This window comes from Anas platyrhynchos, chromosome Z (genome assembly GCF_047663525.1).
Source record: "Anas platyrhynchos isolate ZD024472 breed Pekin duck chromosome Z, IASCAAS_PekinDuck_T2T, whole genome shotgun sequence".
NCBI lineage: Eukaryota > Metazoa > Chordata > Aves > Anseriformes > Anatidae > Anas > Anas platyrhynchos.
In genome coordinates, this window is record NC_092621.1 from 24,269,686 (window position 1) to 24,287,350 (window position 17,665).

Here is a 17,665-nt window from a genome sequence, read left to right on the forward strand (position 1 = left end):
GAGTCTCGAATGTCCTTACAGGTTTATTTTGAAGGTGTAGTGCATTGCAAGCTGAGTTCAACATCAATCTTGAGGTAGCTCAGCTGATGTGTTGGATGAAATCTCTAATCACCTGTTACATCTGTGGGCTTGAGATATTTGAGCTGTGTAATAGCTTCACTTGATAGACCTAATTCCATTTTCTCTCAAGGGAAAGGTGACCGCAGTTTTACCTATTTTGTGTCTCTGCCTTGCAGCCTGGCGCTATGTAGGAGCAACAGGAGGTTTCCTTTTTATTGCTATTCAGCTCATCCTGCTTGTTGAGTTTGCACACAAGTGGAACAAAAACTGGTATGTGTTGGGCAAGTAATTATTTGTGTAATATTCTGATGGACTCCTGAACAACACATTCCTTGGAACAAAGGAGCACAGCATTTAAAAGTAGTGTGGATATAATTTCTGAAAGAAGATACTTTAAAGTTGATATTTAGATCTGTGCATCTTTTTTTTATACACTGTTCTGCTTCCCAGGTGGAGGTGTTTCCTCCTTATTCTACTCTGAACCTCAGTTTAACCTTTCTTAACCTCAGTTGTTCTGCTTCTAGTAAGTAGTAGCATGTTGGGATGCGAACATCACTTATTTTAAGCTGTTCCAGTTTTGGATGAAAACGCAGCTGCCAAGAAACAGAGAGGTGCAAGAGAATAAAACTGGATTTGCAAAATGTAACAATGAAACTGCCTGTATGCAGTGGTACAAACTGATACATCCTGTTTTTTGACGTCAGCTTAATGCACGTCAAATGACTTACTTATTTATTTGTGGTCACGAGAACTGCAATGTTCTCTCCCTCCAACTTATTTGTTTTCATCTAAACATGCAAGATTCCATTATCAACCCACATATATCATGTTTTGGCATTGACTTAATTTGTTTGATATTATCACCCCAGCCCTTAGCCTCTCATCATGCGTTGAAGTATTGAAATTGTTCTCCCACATACACACAGGAACTCCTGCCTCCCCATACAACTTGTCCTGTCTCTCATTTCTTCCCCTACAGCCTTTGCTGCCTTCTCTTGTTTCACTTAGCATGCTGTTAGGAAAGGTTTCAGCAAGCCTTTGGGCTTTTTTAGATACCCATTTTCATGTAGGCAGTGGTGAGATCTCCTTATGTGACAAGTATGTGGATGAAAACTTTCCAGCAGCAGCAGCATGTAATGCTATCAGTCTCTACAATAGATGTTCTTTTCAAACGAGCCATGTTTTCACAGAAAAAAACACTAATGCTAAGGAACATTTCTGTCAGTTTCATGGGAGAAACCTTGCAATTACCTGTGTTAGTGTAGTGATACACACATGCTTCAGGAACATAAGCCCTGTTTTTTGTGTTTTATATAAACTGTTCAACTATTAGAACTTTATTTTTTAGGAAAGGGAGATAAAGATAAGGTGCTTGTCTCTGTCTCCCCAGGACTGCAGGTGCAAACCACAAGCAGATGTGGAACGGTTTGCTCGCCCTGGTCACTCTCGTCTTGTACTCTGTTGCTGTGGCAGCCCTGGTCCTCATGGCTCTCTTCTACACACGCTCAGAGGGCTGCATGTACAACAAGGTCCTGATCGGTGTCAATGGTGGCCTGTGCCTCTTCGTGTCGCTGGTAGCCATATCGCCCTGTGTCCAGAATCGTGAGTCTGCTGACCTTTTCCTCCTGGTTTTTGGGTACTTCTATGGTTGTGTGCCTTGAGGCATGAGCTATGTTCTGGGCAGAAAGACTCATGATAGCTCAGAGCTAGTGCTGCTCTTGTCCCTGTCCCCTTATCTACAGTTTGAAGTGCTGTTGCTGATCAAGTTGGCTGCTAGGTGTGAGATGCTGTGGGTGTGCCGTCAGCCACTTATACTTAAAGAACACTCAAATGCTGATGTCTGGTGATGTGTTGAGGAGTTTACACAACTCCTGCAGCAGTAACAGTTGAGGCAATGGCTGTAAAACCCTTTAACCTGTTTTAGCATTGCTTTTTGGCTGCTTATGATTTACCATTTGTAAAGCTGGGGTCTGTAGCAGCTGACAGCAGCATTTCATGCTTCTCTGGTATGTTTTATGTATGTTGTTAGTATCTTGCATACATTGGACCTGGAAATAGTAACTTGAGTGTCTCCAAAACAAATATTATGGGCAAATAAAACGATTATGGCAGCCTGTCAATAGCTTTTGGAAAGCTGGTTCTTTTGGCAAGAACAGAGGGGTGATTCTTTTCTTATGTGGGAATCTTTAATTCCTTTCTAAAACAGTCAGTAGAACTAAAGGACAGGCTCCTTTCTCTTTACCTGCCAGAGGAAACATATCTGAACTGCCTCAAAGACTTATGAACTGCTTTAAGTAAAATGTAAAAGATACTCTTCTCTTCTGAAAGATACAAGTGTGCTTTTCTTTAAGGGATATGAATTTATTTTTCAGTCTGTTAAAATACCCACAAAAATAATCTCTTGTCCTTTTTCTTCAAAAGGCCAGCCCCATTCTGGTTTGCTGCAGTCAGGAGTTATCAGCTGCTATGTCATGTACCTCACTTTCTCAGCATTATCCAGCAAGCCACCAGAAACCAGTAAGTTACCTTCTGCTTTATGTAAGTCCTTTGAGACATGCTATGTATTAAAAGCAAGGTGGCCTTTAGTAAACCTTAGCAGTGAGGAATTTAGGAGTGCTGGTTTTGATCTGCTCTGGCCTGTGCAAAAGAAGTTGCAGATAATAAATTTTTGCAGTATTTGAAAGACTGTGCAATGGATGCTCTCCCTTGTACCTTGAACACTTTGGTCTAGGGGAGTTGCAACTCACTGTGTGTGGGTTGCATCTCTTGCACCAGCGTCATTCTAGTTTGTTTACTACTGATAAGTTTCCCAGAGCCCTGCATTCTGTCCCTCTGTATGGCAAGTGTATGTGCTCGTACAATAGGACATGACTAAATACATAACATGTTTGGTCACATGATGGGAATAGAGTTGGGACAAATGGAAATGGCTGTTAAATGCCTCTGGAAGAGGTTTGGTGACCAGCTCTATCCAGAAGGTTACTAGGTCCACCACCATTAGTAGGTACCTTGCACCCAGGTAGCTTTGTTCTGTTCTTGCTCTGCTGGCCATCAGAGTGGTTACTAAAATTGCTTGTTTTCTCCTACGATTGTTTCGCTAGGTACCCTTAGCTCTAGGCTCCCTTAGTCTCCTGATGGAACAAAAACTTGAGTATTGCTCATCTTTCACTATGAAAGAAAGCGTTCTGGGAAAAGACCTGGGGTTATGCTGCAGTTGTTTGAGTTGACAGTGTTCTTCAGCAGAGTTCCCGTACTCCACACATTCTAACAGTTCACATTGCAAACAAGAAGCAGGGAACTTCCCTAGTGTCTTAAGTCCCTTGTGGTGCAAAAACAGATCAAGACTTCACACGTTCAACTCAATTGGTTTCCTTTTCCTGCATAATCATTGTAATCATTATATTCACCTATTCGGACAGGGAACATGCTTTTCACTCACAGAAGACGTCTCTTATTTCAGATCAGTAATGAAAAAAGACCTCCGTTATTATTGCTCAGCTTTTAGTGTTGAAAAGCTGAAGCAACAACAAGTAGAAGTACATGGGCAGGAAGGAGAAGTTTTATAGACACTTGCCCAGAAGAAACGGGAGAGAGGGGAAGAATCTCTCTCTCACATTTGTCTATGTGAACATAGACACATAAACAAATGTATTCCAGAGCTAAAAACAAAAAACAGGCTGTTTTGGTGGAAGATTTACTTATGTAACATAAGCAGCACTTTCAAATGAATATAGAAACTCATTTAGATGACATCTGAATTACTCATAAGATTTGACACAGTCTAAAAGAAAAGAAAGTGATGTATGATATTAAATCATTGGTTTTGTGTTATTTCATACTTGTGACAATCAAAGCTTTCAGTAGTTAAGTGAATGCTCTGATTTTTCTGGTATGTATTGCAACTGTGATTATTGCCTTTGGCAGAGTTTGCTTCAAGCATGTTGTCTCAGGCTCCCTGCATTGACTGTTCCTAATTGTCTTTGCTCCTGTTTTCATAATACTGACTTTTATAATGCCTTGTGTACTTTTTACTGTGGCACATGCTGGAGCTGACACTTACTAAAGTGTCCCATACCTTGTCACTCAGATTTGCCGCACGCTACCTAGTGTGGACTCGTACCTTAAGCAGGGACCTCCAAGTAAGCTGTCTCACAAACTAGGCCTGAAGAAAGCGTAAGCTACAAATACTTATTTGCAACATTAAAAAGCACAGTTGCCAATGTCTTTAGAAGGGAAAGGCAAACAAAAGGAAATTGCCGTTGAACCTGTACTTATCGCAGTGTGCCTTTGATTTCTGATGCCAGACTTAGCTAAAAGGCCTGCCAAACAGCGGCCTGCCTAGCTGCTGTATCCTGTGATGGGATATAGTTGGGGGATTCTGCCTGTCTCCTGCCAAGGTGTTCCCTAAAGGCTTGTCTTCCCTTCTTTGCTCCTGGCATTACTTTGTCCCTGTCATCTGCTGATAACGCTGTTTATGCAGTCCTACATAGAACCAGGTCAGGGGACTGATTTCAAGTTTATTTTTAACCTGGGTGTAGCCTTTGCTGTATTTTGCCCTCTGGCCCTCCAAACAGTTATGCTGCCCCAATGGGGATACAGTGGAAGGAAAGAGGTGATGGGAACACAGCTTGCTTTGAGTGGTGTTGGCATGAAAATCTCTTGATTTGAGATAAGGGGCAGCTGGAATAAGCTCCTTTGGGGTGATGCTAGACTACTACTCTGCTTTGGATCAAAAGCAGATGCCAAAAGGCCAGACACATCTTGGAACATCAAGGACTAAATTGGTTTCATTTCAGGAACCTAGAAGTAATATTTGCTTAAATGTTAAAGTAAAATCTTGCCTGCAACCAATGCATCTCTTTGTGTTTGGTCTTCTGTATATCTGAGGGCAGGACAGCTACATGCTACTTCTTTTTTCTGACTATTAATTTCATAGCCGTCCTTAAAGCACATCTGCAGCCAAATAAATTTATAGTCTCCGGTGCATACTATCTCAGTTTTATATAGCTTTTTAGTCTTGCATGAAGGGCTGGGAAACTTCCAGCTTTTTATTTCTTAGTTCACAAGATAGTCTCTTTCCTTGTTTGGCAGCTCTAGTCACAGAAGAAGCTCTAGTACCCTACTAAGTTGCAGTGTTTTCCCCAAAACATGTGATCTGCCAGGCCAGATTTATAGAATTTATGACTTTTCTAAAAGATAGATGGCAACAACTGAGATGTATCTACCCAGTGTCTGAAGTAATAAAACTATTTCCCTGAATATCTTTACTCTGAACAGTCCTTTGAAATGCGTTGAAATGAGTATTGGTAACTGTTATTTTCATTTCATTTTTGTTTTGTGAAGTCCTGGATGAAAACAATCAGAACATCACGATCTGTGTACCTGAATTTAGCCAAGGCCTGCATGGAGATGAAAACCTTGTTACGGGTCTGGGTACTACCATTCTCTTTGGCTGCATTTTATACTCTTGGTAAGTCTGGGGGTCTGCACTTAACCTTGCTGTAAATGCAGTGTCATCGAACTAATAAAGGCTTATAGCAGTTTTCAAGCAGACAACATCATGGTGATAAATAAAACTGAGCTGGAAGGTTCCTATTCTCCTTAATTTCAGAATGGTTGGATGCTCTAGCCAAAAATGTTCAACAAGATAATATAACTTCTGAAACAAATGTTTCATTTCATTAAAACCAACTAGAGCAATTCACAGCTAAAGGTAGAGAGAGAAAGCTTCCAGCTGTCCATGAAGGCAAACAGTCTCAAGGAGCTTTGATTCTGCATCTAATCTTCTCTTTACGAGTTACTCCATGCAGTTAGGTCCATCTGAAAAAGGTATCTGAAGTTTCTGTAATGTCCTGGCAGAGGCTAAAAACTACTTGGGAGGGATTATGCCTTCCTTTGAACAACTGATGAGTACAGGACTACTGTAAGGATTTACCATCAACGTCTTCCTCTAAAATCTGTCTGTGGCTGTACAGTTACGTTGCTCACCATGTATTATCGCAGCTTGGACCAATGAACTAAGCCATACACTGGGTGGAAAACAATTGCTGATCATAAAAACATTATGCATCACTGTTTTGACTGCGTGGGTTGTCAGGAACAGTACTGCCTGTACTGCAGGTATTGGAGCATGTTCTGCTTCAAGTCCACTTTGGAGCTGATGTGCTGAGACTCTGTAATAATTCTGAAGTGAATGTGAGAGGTTTTTTTGAAGAGGTAGTATGGTGTCTCTTCTGCCATCAAATATGGATATTTGTTGCATTTAGTTCCTATATCAAATATTGGATTGGTTGCGTAGATCTAGTTCACAGCAGAACAGCATTTCCAATGTGACAGGAGGGTGTTTGGGGAATGTGGATGGCTTTCAGGTGGCCTGCTGGAGAAGTGCACCATGTATCTGAGGAGATGAGGGCCGTCAAGGGGAATGTTCTGACCTATTGCTTACTAAGGATGAGTGTGTACAGCAAAGCGTATCACACATCTCTTTGTGGGTAATGGGAAATTTTCTTTACACATCCTGAGAGGGGAAGGCTGGATGGCTAAGAAATATTTCTAATCAGAAGAAACTAGGAAGGATTCCCCCCAGATGGTTACAGTCATGCAGGAAGGTGATTTTCTGCAACTGGAACACTGACAATAGAGGTTGGTAAACTACTGCTGAAAACTGACTCCAGCCAGTGACAGGTTTCTTCTCTGGCAAAGCCTTTAGAGAAGCATTTTATGAATGCTGCGCAAAATTGACGGCTGTGAAGTTAATATAAAAGCATTGGTTATGCACAGCAGGGGAGATCTCATTTAAAATGCAAATTGGAGTGCTGAGCTGTTTGCTGGTGTCTGCTGGTGATGAATTCACCGCTTTCCAGAAGCGACCTACTTTTAAGGTTGTCTGAGTTGGTTGGTGGCTTTCTGTCAGGCTGGTTTATACTTATGCAGAAGAAACTTTTCACATGCTTAGTGCTTGATGCTTAAGCGTGGGAGTAGACTACTTATGTTTCCTGTGGGTGTGAAAAACCACCCTTCTAGGCTTATATTTATGCCAGTATTCTGACTCGATCTTCTTCTGCTCCTAGTTTGACCTCAACAACACGTGCAAGCTCTGAGGCATTGAGGGGAATATATGCAGCACCTGAAACTGAAGTGAGTTCTTGCTTCCTCCCACATTATTTCTGTGCAGACTTGTCGTGTGCTTTCCTTGCTGTTGTTTTCATGGCTAGTTAATCTGTAATTACGTAAAAACAAAAGGTTGTTAGCACACGTGCTACTTGTCTCTGGGTCTGGAATTGACAGAATATTTTTTCCACACTGGCCTTCCTGCAGCTCTTGCTGGTCCCTTGGCAGTGCCTTTATGCAAGAGCAGCAAATTATTTCAGTACAGTTTACACAGCATTGTATAAACTTCCTGTAAATCTTCTGCTCCTCATAAGCTCATGTCCTCTCATTCAAAGAAAAAATCTGCAGGACACTAAGAAGCTATCTAGATAAAGCAGTTCTTGAACACTTTAGATCCTGATTGCTTTTGGTTTTGCAACAACATAACAAGCATGTATGACCCCAAGATCATCTTATTTTTATTTTTGTACGTGAGTATTTAATTTCTTTTTAGTTATATCTCAAATTGTATTTATTTTTGATCCATGTTTTCTTTCCTCAGCACAGTTCTTCATTCTACCTGCCTGTTAATTTGGCATACTTGTCCAAGCAATACCCAGAAATACTGGGGAAGAAAGTGCTTTTTTGTTTTTTTTTGGTATGTAACAATTACTCCATACTTAGGCTTAGTAGTGTCACACATTGAGTGTGTGCTTGTGTGTGGAGGATGGATCTGCATTCCTAGCTCACTTTTTGCTGCTGTTACTTGCACCTGCAGTTTGATTAAGGACTGAAAAATTGAAGCTAAATGTTTAAGTGTTTGTGAGAATACAAAAATGCAGAAACATATAATGAGGAACTTGCTGTTTGTAGCAGCTGGACAGGAAGAAGGAAAACGCATTTAGTCTTGGGACCATATCAGGGGCTGTGGGAGCTTCTCCTTACTTCTAGCAAAAGCATACAAGCCATGGCTTCATAGCGTCACCCTATGGCTTCATGGCTGATGCGTGCCCTGCTGCAGGAGGGGCACAAGCTGGGTGAGCTGCTGGATGTGGCCGGTTTGCTAGGAAGGTCTAGCTCTTCTCCTGCCACACTTGCCAGTGGGGTTATTTCTGCACCATTTGATTTTAAAGAGCAGTACAAGAGCCACTGAATGTTAATGTAAAGAAACGACTAGCAAAGAGCAACTAATTGCATTCTGATTGTTTTCTCTGTAATAAAGGGCCCTTGTCTTCCCAAACATGAATATAAACATAACTTAGCAGTTACTGGTGGTATACAGAAACTCTTTCAGTGTCCATGCTGAAGACAGCTAAGCGTGATGAAGGGCTAGTTGTATGTGTGCCAGGATTGCTGTTAGCATCAGCATGTGTGCAAGGACTTAATTTCTGACAAATGCAACTAATTAAAATGTTTGAGGGAACCCAGGACTTGCTTCAGAATCTTAATACAGCCAAAGGAAAACTCAGGCTAACAGTGTTAGGTGAGGCTTAGTGTAACAGTGGAAAGAGCATGTTAACCCACCGAGATGCAGAATAAAAGCTTTCCTTAAACTCTCAATATAGTCTCTTAAAAAAAAAAAGCGAGCTTTTTGGCTTTTCCTAAATTTATGAACCCAGTGAATACATGTAATCAATCATAGGTACACAGGGTAAAAACTAGTTTGTTTCTGTTGGAAACTGTAAAGACTTAGTACGTGATTTTTGGAGTTCATTGTCTTTATCAGATCACCAAAAAAAAATAAATCCTGGAGTTGAATTTCATCAGAACAAATGATGTTGATGACACAGTACAGAACATACTGACTTGTACAGTGGTCTGGTGCAGAAATGCACCTAGTTATATATTTATTGTACTGTCTGCACCGTTATTCCATTTACATTACCACTCAACACAAGGAGTGTCTGACCCTTCAGCAATTTCAGCTTTCCCTTTTCTATCAGTTAAAAACCAATAATGTTAATTTAAGTGAAATGGTAAAAACCACTCTCTGCTTGTACTCATTCTGGCTCCATTTCAGCAAAACCGTGCAAAGATAAGTACATTTCAGACTTAGGTGTTTATTATTCTGACTCCCAACCCATGCAGTTCCTTGTATCTTTGTTTCGGTGGAGTATTTATTTAAAGAGCACTTAGATGCAAGTCTAAAGAGGTTAGTCCCCTGTGAATTACTAATGTGCAACCATTTTATTATAGCTTTTCCGCCATCTTATCATAAATTGTTTGAACTGTAACACTACCAGTACTTGACCTTGAATTATATAAAACGAATAGAGTAATTCTTAAAGAACAATTAATTTACTCCAACTCTTACTGAGTAGGTTTTTCCAAAGCTTAGAAACTGCTGTTATGAACAATTTGGCAAATCCTAATCTGAGGTTTGTGCTGGTTGGAAACACAAACCAGACTTTTCTAAATTAGTGCCTGTAACTTAGACATAATAAGGCCTCCTCCACCAACTGTTCTGCTTCTTTGGTCTTGCACAGACTCTTACCCTTCCTGTTGTTTTCCACAGGTAGCTCGTTGCTGCTTTTGCTGTGTGCCTGATGGAGATGGTAATTACATTTGCACTACATGGTTTTTATCTAGCTTGTGGCTTCCAGACCAAACCAAAGAGAGTTAAGGACACAGCCACAGACAAAGCTTCTTGTATTGCCTTGTTCTGTAGTGTGTCAAACTGAAGTAGCTGCAGTACTCAACATTAGACTAGGGAAGAAAGTAAGAGACATAACAATATTGTTTTAAAACATGAGGCAAGTTAATAATTTCTTAAAGGGTGTCTTGTTAATGCAACATACAAAGAGTAATCTCTGTTCTTTGTATGCTTGTGGGTGTGACCAACTGTGGGATTTTTGGCTGAACAGTGCTACAGGGACTCCAGTTCAGGAGGGAGTGTCCTGTTTGCAGATCTGGTACAATCAAGGATATCAACCTGTACTTGCCCGGAGAATATCCTACAGGTAGAGCAATATAAATGGCTCAAATGCTTAAAAAGCAGCCAGTGGACCAGGAACATGATGCAGTGCAGCGTTTCAGTGGCATTAGTGTTTGTTTTACTAAAGGGTTAGGTTCAAGCCCCGAGGGCAAGAAAATGTTTGAGTATTGCTCTGTATTATGCTTTGCTGAATCACACTGTAGACGTGTTGCTCTGTTCTTCATGATGCCAGCTGATGTTTTCAGTTCTCATTAAATTTACAAAAGTTTTCTTGTTTCCTGTCTCTTTTAGCTGATGCTGAAGAGCACACTGAAAAAAGAGGAGGCCAGACCGTGATTTACGATGAGAAGAAGGGCACAGTGTACAGCTATGCTTACTTCCACTTTGTTTTCTTCCTGGCTTCACTCTATGTAATGATGACAGTAACCCACTGGTTCCAGTAAGTGCATTTCTTTTAAAGCTGAAAAAATAATGTCTCTTGTATTGAGAGGAAATATCTGAATGGGAATGCCTGCCATTCGTGTGTCTCCTCTCCTAAGTAAAAACCTGGGAGAGAGGATGTAAGTGTATCCTGGGGTACTTTTGAGCAAGGTCTTGCTCAAAAGAGTAGCTCTCCTTTACTTCATGGCTGGGATAACCTAGTTGAAGTCTGTGACCCACCTAGAAGAAACAGGGGATGCTACAATTTGAGATAAGAATGGTGAATTTATTGCATTTTTTTTTCCTTTAACAGCTATGAAAGTGCTCAAATTGAAAAATTCTTCACTGGAACCTGGTCCATCTTCTGGATTAAGATGGTCTCCTGTTGGGTTTGTGTCTTTCTATATTTATGGACTCTTATTGCTCCACTGTGTTGCCCAACCAGACAGTTCTCAGTATGAACACTCAGAAGATCCTTCTGCATATTTACTTTTTTTTTTTTCCTGTTACAAATAAAGTACAGCAGTCACTTTGTAATGAGGAGAAACCTATTGCCCAGTTACCGTAATATACCAGGTATTAACTTTTTAGTCAGACTAAAATGACTGAAGACATTTTTTAACCTCTTCTAATTGTCAGGAACAAGTGTTGCCCAAGGGGATAAATCTGTTCCAAAATTTTGTAACACTCGTGTATAGTATGGGAAATTTGGTTGTTGCAGAAACTGGAATAGGTGAAATACTTTTCAAATAACTGACAATCTTTCTCTTACTTCATTGATAAGAACAGAAAAAAAAATATGGTGCAGATGTATCTTCTTCCTGTGAATGTTGAATATCTTCTAGCAAAATGCATTCCTTTTTATACTCTTATTCACCGTGTCTTTATCAATGATAATTTGGATTGCTGTTTTTACAGCCTATAATTCTTGTAAGTAGCAACCAGATAATTTTTTTCCAGAAAGATACCTAAATACTTCTGTAGAAATAGAGAATATGCAAGAATTTGACTGCCAAAGCATCTTCTAAAAATTGTAAAAATGTTAAAATATATTTTAAGTTATTGTATACCTAGACTGAGAAAGGAATGTACCATTGATAATAGAGTATTTATCCTATTTTAACTTAAACAGGCACCTAAATATTTTAAGTAACTCAGAATTGGTCTAGTTGTTAACAAAAGGAGAGTTTTACACACAGATTCTTAAATGATGTTTTGCCAGAGTAAGATTAGTAACTATAAAGTTTGTGTACTGTATGGGGATTTAATATGGTACATTCTTTATTTGGAATGTTTGCTGTTGAGAAAATGCTAATTACCGGAGCGCTGCCAGTTGCTGTTGGCTGAGCACTCCGCTTTTAAAGTCACTTTTCTACCCTGCTGTCTCAGCCTGTTCCTGAAAATCTCCCAGGGTCTTCAGTTCTGTTTCTATTCCTAATTTGATAATATTTAAAATGCAGTGGTAGTCAGAAAAAGGACTATAGTATATCGTCTTCCTTTTCTGCTTGTGCGTTGGTTGGAAGGTTTCTTCCTAACTGCTATAATTCTATACCCTCTGTTGATGTTCATTTTGCTGTTGGAATGGGAGATAGACAACTGATTAATTCATGGAGACTGAACTTCTTTTGGAGAACTCCTATTCCAGGCAGCAGGGTAAGCAGCCAGGAAAGTAAAACCAGAAAACACAAGTGTGACAGCAGCTGCCTTAGTGCAAATGACTGACTTGACAATATTAAGCCCTATTATATCGCTTTTGTTTGCTTCAAGCAGATGATTTGGTGGTAGAACAACAGCTCAGCTGCTCTAAGTGCTGAATACGTTTGAACACACTTCAGTTATCTACATTCCAGTGGGAAAAAAATATGACTTACATTAGTACCAGAGTCTTTCTCTTCTCTCTCTGTGTATATATATACATACAATGTGAAATGTGCAGGATATAAACAAAATCAACCAATTTAGCAGGGTATTTTTGTTGGTTCTTTTTTTTTTTAATATGGTTGAGCCTTAAATCCTCACTCAATGCTTTCTACAAAACAAAAGCACAACATAGAGGTCAATGAGATGGCCAAAATATTTGCATGCCTTATTTGTTCTGTTGCAATAACTGATAGCTAAGGCACGCATGGTGAGTAATCCTAAAATGCAACAAATCTCAGCTTTGCTTCCGTTTCCTTTGACACTTTTAGCTGACATCTTGCTGTGGTATCGTAGGGCTTCTGTCCTGCTTGGAACGTGCTAGGAGTGTGATCCTCCCAACTCCAAGCACTCTTACCTTGAGCAAAATCCACAGGTTTGTAGTCCTGCATACTTGTATTACCTACCCCAGTGATCAGGACTCAAAATACCTCTGGTATGAAGTCTGAGGAAAAGAGGAGTCTGCTCAGAGGTGAACCCCTTGCTCTTCTCATTATTTTCACCTAGGGAAAAAAAAAAAAAGCAGTTGAAGCTTATCTTTGATGTTGAGTTAGAAGAGCAACCAGTAGCTCTGGAGGTGGTGGCAGGCTTTTGTCATTGCTTTTGCTCATGCTCTGAGATCCTGGTCTGATGAAGAGCTCTGCTAGCATGGGGTCTGTCAGTATCCCCTCGTGCATTTGGAGTCTAGCCACGTAGATGCTGCTGCAGCAGGGAGGCCTTTGTTAATGCACATCCAGGAAGCGTTTATCTGCCCCATCTCCAGGATAAGAGCTTATGGGCTGTGCAGTGATGAGGAACAGTTGCCTCACCTTACTGGCAGCAGTTATCTGACAGCCTTGATCCAGAGCTACGACTGTGAGCTGCAACTGAGATGGTCCAGCTCCTTGCCTCTCGCGTGGTGAATGTGAATGCCGATCCCTAACATACAGAGGCTCCTAGGAGTGGCCTTCTCGTGTCACGTATGCTATGGTATGAGAAACCAAGTGTATTTTATTAAAATTAGCATTGGTTTTTGTAACAGAACAATCTGGGAAAGGAGCTCCACAGAAGAAGGCGTGTATGACATCTTATCTGTTTACAAAAATGTTTATTTTTGGTAGGTAGCATCTTCCTACGCAAAGACTCGATGTACCTCCTTGTGCTCATTTTTTTTGTAGTTTGTATTTAGGGAAATAGGTTTTGCACAGAGGAAACAGGGTTGTAAGAGGAAAATCCACGGTGAGACCTGAGTCTGTTCTTCTTCACAGCACTTGTCTTGCTGAGTTGTTCCTTCATCCTTCCCTTCCACCAGACCTTAGATCTCTGCAGGTATGCACAGGGTTGGAATTCTGACTATGCTGCCTCCGATGCTTCTGAGCAAACACTGTGGAAATGACCCTGACAATAATTATTAGGACCTGTCTGTCCATGCTGAGACCCCAGGTACAGCTGTGGGTCTCCAGGCCTTTCTACGGCACTGATAATCGCTGGCACCTCGGTGCACAAAGCCTCTGGCTCCTCAGTGAGGCCCAGACAGCCTCCTGATGGCCTCGCAAATCCTGCAGCCTTAGCATTTGTAGTGAAATCTGTACTGTGAACTGCCCACATGCAACTACTTCATACAAACCCGGGGCTAGCGTCTAAGATTCCAATGCCCAAAACGTACTTTGTGAACAGTTGACACAAATGGGCTTTTATAATCTTTTTAACAAGTGCCTTTGGACCTACTGCCATGAGAGCTAGTAATTCAGGTGGCACTGGAACTGGAAGGCCTGGGCTGAGCCTGTGACTCGGTGCTGCTGCCTTGTACACGACACCGGCGCGTACGAGGTGCGGCCATGACCTGTGGTGCATGTGGAAGACCAAACAATTGTGCTTGGCAAACTGCTGGAGCGGGACTGATTTCAGATGTTACGGTGCAGTGGAAGACAAACTGGGAAAACTCACAGACAGCCTGATGATTCTGTAAGTAAACAAGCAGCTGCTGCTGACACTTACACGGTAAGCTGTCAGACCTTCTCCCCCGGTTCTGAAAGGGCAGGTTGCTCTGCTCGAGGCAGTGCGGTGTCTCCTGCACCGACACGTGCCCTGCACCGTGGCTGTGCTCTGAGTTTGTTCCCAGAAATAAGACAGCAGCGCAGCACTTCTGGCTCCTGCTATTTTCGAACTGTGTGAAGTGAGGAAACTGCTGTTTCAAAGACAGGAAGACCAGAGAACATGTCCTGTGCTGCGTTTCCTCTGGTTGAACTCAAATGTGAACTAATGCCATTGTTTAGGGGACTTTTGGAGGAACGGTCCGGGTTGGCAGAAGTCAATTCTGCTGGGAAAATGGAGTACCGTACTGGCATTTTCCTACTTTCCCAAACTTGCCAGCAGATGGAAGGTTAGGTGGAACCTGGTTGCTGCGCTGCTGCCTGAGGCTGGGGCAGTTTTACTTGTGAGGGCAACCAGGAGCTGAAATTGTGACTGGTTCTTGTTGGGGATAAAAATCAATGGGATGGACTCGGAGAGCGAGTCCCTGAGAGCCCAGACAGCCGGACTAACAAGTGAGGCCACGAAACCTTACAAAAAGCACGCGGAGAGCAGGTGGAGACGTCTGCCTGCTGCTTGCCACCCCCCTCCTCGCAGCGTGCGGCTGGGTGCTCTGTGCTCACAGGTCAGGGCTCGGCGCTTCTGATGCTTCTTGCTCTGTCCCTCGGGCGTTTCCTCTTGGGATTGAAAAGCTCATTCGTACCCAGCTGAGCTGGTGGATCCTGGCTAGGTTTGGGCCGCTTTTGTCTGAAACGGGTAATGGGGTGCTGCTGGTGTGGGCGCAGTCCAGAGAGAGGGCTCACCCCTCGCGGTAGCATGACCTCTGCACGCTGCGCACCTATTTATTTATTTATTTTGTGTTTTAGCACCTTTTTCACGAGCCCTGGAGCGCTTTGGCAGTGTGAGCTGTGCACCTGTAACTGCTTCACCAGCCACTGGCGCAGCATTTTCTGGGCTGGGGCATCACCAGGAGCGGAGCAAGCATTGCACTGCGGGGGGCGGGAGGGGAGCTGGCTTCTCACCACTGCATCAGGAATTTGGGGACCTGGGCGAACAGTCCACAGCGTCACAGGGATCTCTGAACAAACCGGTAACAGAATAATTCACTGGCTGTTTTTAAAACATGCTATAAAGGATTTTATGCTATAAACCATCACGCTTTCCTCCTAAATGTGTCAGTGAAGCAAAATACTGCGAGATTGTACATACGGGGCTAAATCAGCGAGATTATCTGCAGTTAAAAAAATATATATATCTTTCCTTCAGGGCTTTGATGCAGTGTCTCTTCCATGCAAGTTGTGTCCCCTCATTTTCCTTACCTTTCTCTCCCTGAGTCTGTTCTTTGAAGGCGCTGTAAGCCTGCTTAACTCCTGCTCTGCTGCCTGCAGCTGGGATGCGGTCGGTGCTAGAGACGCGCTGAGTTCTCTGCCAGCTTTTCTCGTTCCTTGCCTTTCTGTACAAGGACAGCCTGCAGTGTTGAAGCAAAGTCCAGGATGATAGTTTTGTACAGGTATCAGCTTTCCTCTGTGAAAAATGCATCTTTTGTTTTCCTGAGGTGGCCTGCAAGTTCTGGTGGGAGGAAAACACGTAACCAGGGCAGTGGAGCTTCACTCTCTGCTTCCAGCTTTGTAAACAGCAGTCTGAACCCGGGGCTTTGTCTGGCTACAAGGGAATGCCAGGGGTCAAGTGCTTAGGAAGCGTGGGCTTTTTGTGCTCTTAAGAGTTTTTGTGCTCTGAAGAGGACACGCAGCTTGGGAACTGGTGCGTCTGCGTTTGCAACATCCCCAAGGCACAGTGCAGAGCATCCAGGGGAAAGGCAGGTACAGGGCACAGCGCCCGGAGGAGCAGCCTGGGGCTCTGGGTCAGGAGGCCTCACACTGTGATGGCCACTTCCTAAGGCCAGGAGAAGCTCTGTAGGTTTCAAAAATCCACTTGTGTTGTTTTGCTTTTTCTTTCCCCAACCCTGGTTTAGAATCATTCCACATCTGTTCAACAATACTGTGTTTTTTAAAAAACAAAAACACTTCGGATTTATTTCAAATGCGAACCAGATTGGCTCCCCCCGTCTGCCAGTCTCGCACAGCTCGCAGCCCTGCAGCACCCGGCTGTTTGCGGAGCTGCAGCCGTCAGCCCTGACACCGCTCCAGCAGCCGGCAGCTGCCAGGGCCCGCATTAGTCGGAGTTGTGGGGTGCAGCCCTGGGGCTGTGTCTCTGCCAAAGAAGTCTCGGTCCGAAGCCAAGGAAAATTTGGGAGAGCTGTAGGAAAATAATGTGCCGTTACTCATACCTTTAGCTTTATTTTTCCTCTTGCTGATACACGTCCAGGTGCTTAGATGTCATTGGGTATCCACGCAGACTTCAAGCGAGGAAAACTGATGTTCAGAGAAAATTTTTCAACTTGTCTCTACAAGCTGAGAAGATATTTACAAGGAACATATGGTTCATTGTCTGTTTTTATTTACCAGAAACCAGTGGTGTTTAGTCTCGTGTATACCATGTTTGAAAACTGGATGCAAACTAGGGAAAATGTAAACACTTTCTTAATGGTGAAGGGTTTTTAATTAGTCCTTTTCAAGGTTCTTAATATCTCAAGGGAACTCTTTGGTGTGTATGTGTGGTTTTGTTTTATTAATCTGTAGCTCAGTGAAGTGGAGGTTTGCTAGTTTATTTAACATTTTTTGTGAGTGTTGTGACCCGTATAACTGTAACGCTTTGACTTTTAAGGGTTGGTAGACTTCAGAATTCTCAGAACTAAATTGTAAAACAGCGTTTGCCTTTTTAAAGCATGTTAATGGTTTTTATGGACACTTCCTTTTGTATACTGAGTGAATGTATTGTTATAGGTTTAATGTTTAATGGACCAATAAATAAAGTTTTTCTTACATTTGAAACGAAGTGCTGTGATATGTAAAACCTGAGAAAAGTTCACCTCTGGTGGGACGCAAGGCTGGTGTGCCGCAGCCCCAGGACCCCGACGGCGCAGGCAGTGGGGGTGAGGAAGATCTGCATGCCAGGCTGAGAAAATGTGGGACTGCAGTGCCTTGGCTTGCCAGAGGCCACACATGAAGCTCTGTTTTTGCTGTACAACAGTCCAGAAAGAAGGGGTGGTGGTGGTTCAGGAGTCGGGCTCTGCAGTTCCTGAATTTGGAGGCCACGCAGCAGTCGCTGTGCCAACACAGCAGACTCGTGAGCTCTGACATCCCCTGGCAGATCCCTGATAGGAAAACGTCTGTC

At 42.5% G+C, this 17,665-nt stretch overlaps 1 protein-coding gene across 3 annotated transcripts in view; it reads left to right on the forward strand.

The window, feature by feature from the left end:
* Positions 1–17,322, forward strand: part of SERINC5 (serine incorporator 5) — a 39,235-nt gene extending 21,913 nt beyond the window's left edge. For all 3 annotated transcript variants that reach the window (XM_038170078.2, XM_038170077.2, XM_038170076.2), the window contains exons 5-12: positions 237–330; positions 1,451–1,662; positions 2,482–2,577; positions 5,404–5,530; positions 7,131–7,197; positions 9,665–9,704; positions 10,376–10,523; positions 10,818–17,322. In XM_038170078.2, the coding sequence (XP_038026006.1) occupies positions 237–330; positions 1,451–1,662; positions 2,482–2,577; positions 5,404–5,530; positions 7,131–7,197; positions 9,665–9,704; positions 10,376–10,523; positions 10,818–10,965 (932 nt within the window). In that variant the 3' untranslated portion in view covers positions 10,966–17,322. The remainder of the gene's footprint in view (positions 1–236; positions 331–1,450; positions 1,663–2,481; positions 2,578–5,403; positions 5,531–7,130; positions 7,198–9,664; positions 9,705–10,375; positions 10,524–10,817) is intronic.
* Positions 17,323–17,665: the final 343 nt, after the last annotated feature.